General features: G+C 44.7%; 1 protein-coding gene across 10 annotated transcripts in view; it reads right to left on the bottom strand.

The window, feature by feature from the left end:
• Positions 1-257: 257 nt before the first annotated feature.
• SLC24A2 (solute carrier family 24 member 2) overlaps positions 258-8,536 on the bottom strand; it is a 675,272-nt gene continuing 666,993 nt past the window's right edge. For all 10 annotated transcript variants that reach the window (XM_077249620.1, XM_077249614.1, XM_077249629.1 and 7 more), the window contains 2 exons: positions 856-1,022; positions 258-753 (listed from right to left, as the gene is read on the bottom strand). In XM_077249620.1, the coding sequence (XP_077105735.1) occupies positions 504-753; positions 856-1,022 (417 nt within the window). In that variant the 3' untranslated portion in view covers positions 258-503. The remainder of the gene's footprint in view (positions 754-855; positions 1,023-8,536) is intronic.

Raw genomic sequence — 8,536 nt, 5'->3', positions numbered from 1 at the left:
ATCCGTTGTTCCACAACACTTCTTCCAGATTATTCTACAGGCAGAAAAGTGTTGAAATACAGCCATGGTGATGGAGTGATGTTCTTGTTCTATTCAAACCTATAATGGACAAATATGAATTGCAATGCACTGATATTATTCACTATATGTAGATCCCATTTTTATCTAATGTCTCTCTTTGTTGAATATTACCTGCATATTAATATATGTTTGTGTATATATATATATATATATATATATATATATATATATATATATATATATATATATTATATATAAAGAGAGTAATACAGGAATAGTGTTCATCAGAAAAATGTACAGCTTCTATAGATTCTAAAATTTCCAGTAAAAGAGCCACAAGTTGATTTTGTAGTCATTGATGAAATTATTTCAGGATGCCAGCTTGACAATGCTTTTGGCTTTCTTGGGGTAAAATCATGCTGTTGTCCCTTAACTTTATGAACTCATGAACATCAGTTTCAGTGTTTGTCAACAAGCAAACTCTAGAGAGAAGCTGGACATAGAATAATGCGGTTCTCAAGAAGGACGCTGATGATCAGGAAAACAATATAAAGAGCAAACATTGTGCATCCTAAGATCTTGTTCATTTTCCACTTGCACAAAGCGATGGATAAAATGACGAACAGCAGCATAATGAAAAGGAGGATGATAGCACAGAAGAGGCCATTGCTGCTGACTCTCACAGGGCTGAAGTTATGAATTGTGGAAAACATGAGCCACGGCATGGGGAGACTGTAGTAAATAGAAACAAAATAGTGAATGAAATAGTATCAACACAATGCCTACATTTCTTTAGTAGCTGCAGCAAAGAAAAATGGTATAACAAATACTTACCCAACTGTGATGTCAAAGATGTTGCTTCCCACAGAGCTGGATACTGCCATATCCCCTAGGCCTTTGCGGGCAACAATGACACTTGTTATGAGGTCAGGAATAGAAGTACCAGCAGCTAATATTGTGAGCCCCATGATTTCTTCGGTTATGCCAATAGTTTCTCCTACCTGCAATAAATCATATGCTTAAATAACCCAGTTACTAAATTATTAGGAGTGCTATCAAATCTTCTACACAAATCCATAGGCGGTTACTTTTATTTGGCACAGTCTGCCAACTGGAAGTAGAGTTACTTGGTTGTTACTTTTAAGCTTTGCTTTTTAGATAAAAGTTCATTACAGCACAATTTCAGAAGTCATCAGAAACTGGATGGTTTTCCATTGAGTTACCAGAGATAAGACATAATAGCTGTAGGTCACAAGAAATGTCATACTGACATAAATACTGAATAATAAGTTGCCACAAATTGACTCTACTCCAGTGTCTGGATATTATGGTATGAGCTCACCATTTGTTATGCCACTGAACCAGCACAGAGAATGTGCGACCACTTCGTCAAGAACAGAACACTCCACTAGCCATTGTACTATGACCTTTGACTGAGCACTAGAAATTCTCTTTTTGAAGACTAAAAACTTAAGACTGCTGCATTGTGGCACTATTGCAAGTATCTACATTATTTTAGATTACGGTAATTCACAAACTTGTAAAAAAAAAAACATGTGAGACCCATGTAAGGGGTGTGTGCACATGAAACCTTTTCTAGGTGGATTCTGTCTAGGATCCACCTGAAAAACGCGAAACCGCCACAAAAAATTTACATAATGCACAACACTGTCTAAACAACATTGCTGTGCACGTTCCATCTTATGCCACTTCTTTTAACAGCTTCAGGGTTCTGAAAACACAAATTATTTTTTTAGAACGAGTTATACTTTTGAATGTCACAATCTATTTTACCATGCAATGTACTGCAAAAAATAGGAAAAAAATTCAAAGTGAAACTGTAACAAAAGAAAAGTAATTCCACAGTTGTATTTTGGGTTTTGTTTTTATAGCATTCATTGTTCAATAAAAATGACCTGGCAATATGATTTCCAGGTTAGTATGATTACAGCGATCCCAAACTGGCAATTTTCTTTTCTATTTATATAGTGAAAATTTTTCATTTTTTCAGTCAATAAAACTGTGTGAGGGCTTGTTATTTACATGTTGAGCTGATGTTTTTATTGATACCATTTTTAGATAGATATTACATTTTGATTGCTTCTTATTGCGGATTTGGAACGACTAAGAAACAACTGTTGTTCTACTGTTTTTATCTCATTATGTTCATAACTAATAAGATTAATTAATTTTATATTTGGTATATGAGATTTTTAAGTATGTGGCGACACCAAATATGTTTTTTTCCCAGATATTCTTAACCCTCAAGGGTGATTTGCATGTTAATGACTAGGCCAATTTTTACAATTCTGACCACTGTCCCTTTATGAGGTTATAACTCTGGAACGCTTCAACGGATTCTGGTGATTCTGCCATTGTTTTCTCGTGACATATTGTACTTCATGATAGTGGTAAAATTTCTTTGATATGACTTGCGTTTATTTGTGAAAAAAAATGAAAAATTGGGGAAAATGTCACAATTTTCCAATATTGAATTTTCACTGACTGGGGGTTGTGTTATGATCCGGTGACCCTGGAGCCGCATGAGACTATCTCTGGAGTAGGTGGTACCTGTACTGACCGCAATCCTAATACTGACACCGCAACTAGAAGTAGCCGTGGGATGTACCTAACCAGGCCTAGACACCTCGACACAGCCGGAGGACTAAATACCCCTAAATATGGAAATGGGAAATCCTATCTTGCCTCAGAGCAGATCCCCAAAGGATAGGCAGCCCCCCACAAATATTGACTGTGAGTTTAAGAGGAAATACGTACACAGGCAGAAAAAACAGAGTTTAGCAAAAGAGGCCCTTCTAGCTAGATAGAAAGGATAGAACAGAGTTCTAAGCGGTCAGTATTAAAACACTAGAAAATTCCACAGCAGAAAATACTATATACTACATCTAACTAAAGACATAGGATGTATATCTGCATCTCCAGAGAAACCAGCATGACAGAAAAATCCAAACAAGTCAAGCTGGACAAAAACACAATAGATTGCACTGCACATAAAAGCACACTGCATGCGTGCTACAGAGAACCAAAACAAGGCACTTATCTTAGCTGAAATGACAGCAGGGCAGTGGAGCCAGACAGAGATGCAATCCCTCCAAGATACAATGGACAACTGGCAGGGATTGATGGATCCTACAAACCTAAATACCTAATAGAGCTGCAATAAGCAGAAACACCTGCCCTGGCCTATAATCCAGAGACCACTGCACTACCACTAACAACCACCGGAGGGAGCCCAAGAGCAGAATTCACAACAGGGTTGACAGTAAGTGGGGTCTACAACCTCGTCATCATCATCCTGTGTGTTCTCACACCCGTCGTCCTCAGAGCCAACCTCTTCCTGCCCCGACCGAAAAGTCAAGTTTTCGTTCCAATCAGGTATCTCAGTCTCATCATCATCTTCCTCATTGTCTCCACCAACAGGAGTTACAGCTTGGGAATGAGGGTCTACATTATGCTCAGAACCTTCTTCATATGGGCCTGGATCTGACTCACAAAGATTCTGGGCATCAGTGCAGATCATTTCCTGCTATTTTTGTGTCTCATCTGGAATTTTTTGCGATGCTTGTAGCGATGGTCGTAAGAAAGGGATCATATCAGATTGTCCACGAAAAGAAGTAGACATCTTACTTTGGCTAGAAGATGGTCTTTCTTCTGCAGATGTTACTGTTGCTTTACCACCTACCCAGTAGCGTAGCTACCAGGGGGGCAGAGGGGGCGGTCGCCCCGGGCCCTGTGCTCTGAGGGGGCCCACCCGAAGCTACGCTACTGTCAGGGCCGGCGTTAGGGGCCCCTGCCTCCGGTCAATGTTTATCTTTAATTTCCCCTGTGTTTGTACTGTGTATGTAGCTAAAGTAACATGCACGGTACAAACACTCACAGGGGGTCAGCAGAGAGAAGAGAAGGCCTCCAATCAGAGTGCAGGGAGTGAGTCATGTGATCGCTCTTCTGCAGTCTGTGGAGGAGAGGGGGAAGGGAGGTCACTCACCACTCACCCAATCCCGGCTGAGCGCGCTCTGCTTCAAAGCTCCCTGCTGCAGAGACGTGATCAGCTCCAGCTCCAGCAGCCGGGGACTCGGGGGACTCTGCCTCTGACTGTGAGCTGAGCTCACTGCCTACACATGATGTCTGCAGCATCTGACTGGGAGGAGCCTGAGGAGCAGCCCCCAGGACCAGAGGACACTCTCCACACAGCATGATGAGTATCTTGGCACATGTCATTTGCTATTTGATATGTCTGATCTGTTGCCTTGAATACATACATACAGGCACAGTATATAAAGCAATGAAGGTTCTTAAAGGGAACCTGTCACCCCGTTTTTTAAAGATGAGATAAAAATAGCGTTAAATAGGGGCAGAGCTGTGCTTTACATTGGTGTCTTTTTTGTGCCTTTATTCCCCAGCTATGCTGTCGAAATACCTTTGTAAAGTCGCCGTTTTGGGCTGTCACTCACGCTGGTCTGGTCAAATGGGTGTGGTGACATCACTGTTTCTTCCCCCAGATCTTGCTTATCTGTCCGTTGATGGCGTAGTGGTTTGCACATGTCCAGCTGCCGAATCCACTGCGCAGGTGAAGGAAAAGAGCGCGATCTGCGCTATTCCCCTGGTGATCGGTGAGGGCGGCCATCTTCCTGAGGCCGCACATGCGCAGATGGAGTGCTCTGCTGCACGGGGCTTCAGGAAAATGGCCGCGGGATGCTGCGCGTGCGCAAATGGAGATCGCGGCGGCCATTTTCCTGAAGCCCCGGGAAGCCGAGCACTCCATCTGCGCATGCGCGGCCTCAGGAAGATGGCCGCCCCCACCGATCACCAGGGGAATAGCGCAGATTGTGCTCTTTTCCTTCACCTGCGCAGTGGATTCGGCAGCTGGACATGCGCACACCACTACGCCACCAGCGGACAGATAAGCAAGATCTGGGGGAAGAAACAGCGATGTCACCACGCCCATTTGACCAGACCAGCGTGAGTGACAGCCCAAAATGGCGACTTTACAAAGGTATTTCAGCAGCATAGCTGGGGAATAAAGGCACAAAAAAAGACACTAATGTAAAGCACAGCTCTGCCCCTATTTAACACTATTTTTATCTCATCTTTAAAAAACGGGGTGACAGGTTCCCTTTAAACTTGTATGTCTTGTTTATCCTGCAATCTGGACAGACACTGAACACTGACATGTGATCGATAAGTGTCTTCGCACATAATTTATTTACTGCTGATTAGCTTATGAGAAGGAGAATGATTATTTTCTTAAGTTTGCGAGCGGCTGGAATCTTGCAGGACGGCTTTTACATGTGGGAGCCTGTCACCATATAAGGTCCGGCCAGCATCTGTACGCCCTCACATAGTGTTCTAGAATGCTCTCTATGTCCCCAATCCTCTATGCAAGGCACAAAAAAGAGCTTTTATTATAATCACGGATGGCGCAGTCCGGGCGTCACAGTCTTGAACCGGCGCCGACCCTCTTCCTGTGATCGCTGTCCCTCTTCGTGTGGAAGATGCATCCTACATCATGCATTCAGTGTCCTCTATCGCACTCCCGTGCAGGTGCACTTCTCTTTGCCCTGCTGAAGTCAGAGCACAGTATTGTAGTGCGCATGCGCCAGCTTTATTTCCAGGTAATCAGCTCTTTGGCCTTTCCCAGCGCACATGCACTACAGTACTTGGCTCTGCTTTCAGCAGCCTAGAGAGAAGTGTGCCTGCACAGGAGCGCGATGGGTGACACTGTGTGGATGACGTAGGATGTGTCATACAGATGAAGCAGTAATGGAGAATGGCGATCTTAAGTCAAGACCAGCGATGCCTTGGTGAGAGCCATTGGTGAGTATAATGAGAGGTCATTTTTATGCCTTACGGAGGGGATTGGGGACACATTTACAGCCTTCCTTATAGAGGCTGCCTATGGGAGCTGCATTATACTATATAGTCTTCCTATGTGAAGGGCATTATGCTATAGGGTCTGCCTATGGGGAGTGCATGATACTATATGGAGGCCTATGGGGAATGTATTATACCATATTGAGGACTATCTGGTGTATTATGCTATATGGAGGCTATCTAGAGGGCCATCATTCAGTGTGGAGATTACAGCGATGGGGCCATCATACAGTGTTGGAGCCAGTTTGGGGGATATTAACGGGTCAGTATATACAGTGAGGGGGCATCATACTGTGTATAGGGGAGCTGTACAGTGGGGGAGACTCGGGACTTTATTAAATGTAAAGTGGGCACTAATTCTGACAGGGGAACTCAGGTTACTGTGACTATCAAAGGGTCACACACAGAGGGCATTATTACTTTCTAGGGGACAAAATGTGGGCACTGTTTTCTAGGGCACTTGCACCTGGCATTACTATATTATAGAGGGTTGCTTTAGAATTTAGAGGGCACAGAGAACCACACAGCAGGTGCAGTAATAGGGACACATACGGCAGCAGCGGCTCAGTATTCGGGTATCAGGGTCAGTAATAGGGACACGTACGGCAGCAGCGGCTCAGTATTCGGGTATCAGGGGCAGTAATAGGGACACACACGGCAGCAGAGGCTCAGTATTGGGGTATCAGGTGCAGTAATAGGGACACATACGGCAGCAGTGGCTCAGTATTGGGATATCAGCAGGATGAGGAGGTTGTGCAGGTTGGGAATAGATGGTGATGGTGCTGGAAAGTGAGAAGTGAAACATGTCTTTGTTGTATTCTCTGCAGATGAGTTGTAGCTGGAAGAAGTTGTCATGTCGGTCTGGGCCAGATGGAAAAGACGGGAAAAATGAACAATTCTATCAGAAAGAACGTCAGAGGTAAGTCATTATCTGTAACTGTGCAGTGATCTGTTATATGTTCTGTAGGACTGGTATCTACCACTGACCATATGGCGGTAATATCAGTGTTGGTCTTTATATAGAGATTATCTTCAGTAACAGCGCGGTCATCTGCTGAGGTTCTCCTCCACTATTAGGCCGGAGACACACTGGTGCGAGATATGGCCGAGTCTCGCTGGTTAAAAGCAAGTTGTAGCACGGGCACTCCGGAGCGGAGCGTGCAGCTCCATGTATTGCTATGCAGCTGCACGCTCCGCTCCGGAGTGCAGGTGCCACAGCTTGCTTTTAACCAGCGAGACTCGGCCATATCTCGCACCAGTGTGTCTCCGGCCTTAGGGCACATCACTGAATTGTAATGAAGGTTACCTGGTTAGGGGCCCACTCAGAAGCTTCGCCCCCCCTGGACCAAAACCCTAGCTACGCCTCTGCACCTACCCCACGGACACAACCTTTTTTTTCCCTTTCCAACACGCCTATTCCCCTTTCCACCAGCAGCAGGCCTTTTGCCACTCATTTTAGTGCTTAACTAATTGGCAACTCTGTATCTGTAGTTGTTGGCACAACAACCGATGGATGAAAACCGAGCAGAACTGAGTGGCCAAACTGTGGTACTAGGCCCAAAACTATTAACTGGATTAGATGCAGTGAAAATAGAGATACACAGGCGGTGTAGTTAGCTTCACAGGCGGGCTACTCTGCTGACGTGCAGACACTGCTACTAAGCCCAAAACCCCAAAACGATTTACTGGGTTAGATGCAGTAAAAATTGAGATACACAGGCGGTGTAGCTAGCTTCACAGGTGGGCTACTCTGCTGACGTGCAGACACTGCTACTAAGCCCCAAACCCCAAAACGATTTACTGGGTTAGATGCAGTAAAAATTGAGATACACAGGCGGTATAGTTTGTTTCACAGGCGGCCTACTCTGATGACGTGCAGACACTGCTCCTAGGCCCAAAACTATTAACTGGATTAGATGCAGTGAAAATAGAGATACACAGGTGGTGTAGTTAGCTTCACAGGCGGGCTACTCTGCTGACGTGCAGACACTGCTACTAAGCCCAAAACCCCAGAACGATTTACTGGGTTAGATGCAGTAAAAATTGAGATACACAGGCGGTGTAGCTAGCTTCACAGGTGGGCTACTCTGCTGACGTGCAGACATTGCTACTAAGCCCAAAACCCCAAAACAATTTACTGGGTTAGATGCAGTAAAAATTGAGATACACAGGCAGTGTAGCTAGCTTCACAGGCGGGCTACTCAGATGACTATCAGACAATGCTACTAGCCCAAAAGGATTGGCTGAGCTAGATTACACCAAATGCTGTGACCAGGGCCGGACTGGGACTAAAATTCAGCCCTGGCATTTGAAGTCACACAGGCCCACTTGTCGCATGGTGACTGTATAATATCACACTTGTAGGCTATAAGAAGTGAGGGGAGTGTAACACGACTATATAACATACTAGACTGTGGCCCGATTCTAACGCATCGGGTATTCTAGAATATGCATGTCCCCGTAGTATATGGACAATGATGATTCCAGAATTCGCGGCAGACTGTGCCCGTCGCTGATTGGTCGAGGCAACCTTTAGGACATCATCGTCGCCATGGCAACCATTATGACATCTATGTTGATACTGTGCCCGTCGCTGATTGGTCGAGGCCTGGCTGCCTCGACC

The sequence above is a fragment of the Ranitomeya variabilis genome, chromosome 1 (assembly GCF_051348905.1).
Source record: "Ranitomeya variabilis isolate aRanVar5 chromosome 1, aRanVar5.hap1, whole genome shotgun sequence".
NCBI classification, from domain to species: domain Eukaryota; kingdom Metazoa; phylum Chordata; class Amphibia; order Anura; family Dendrobatidae; genus Ranitomeya; species Ranitomeya variabilis.
This window is presented reverse-complemented; position numbering and strand designations above follow the sequence as displayed.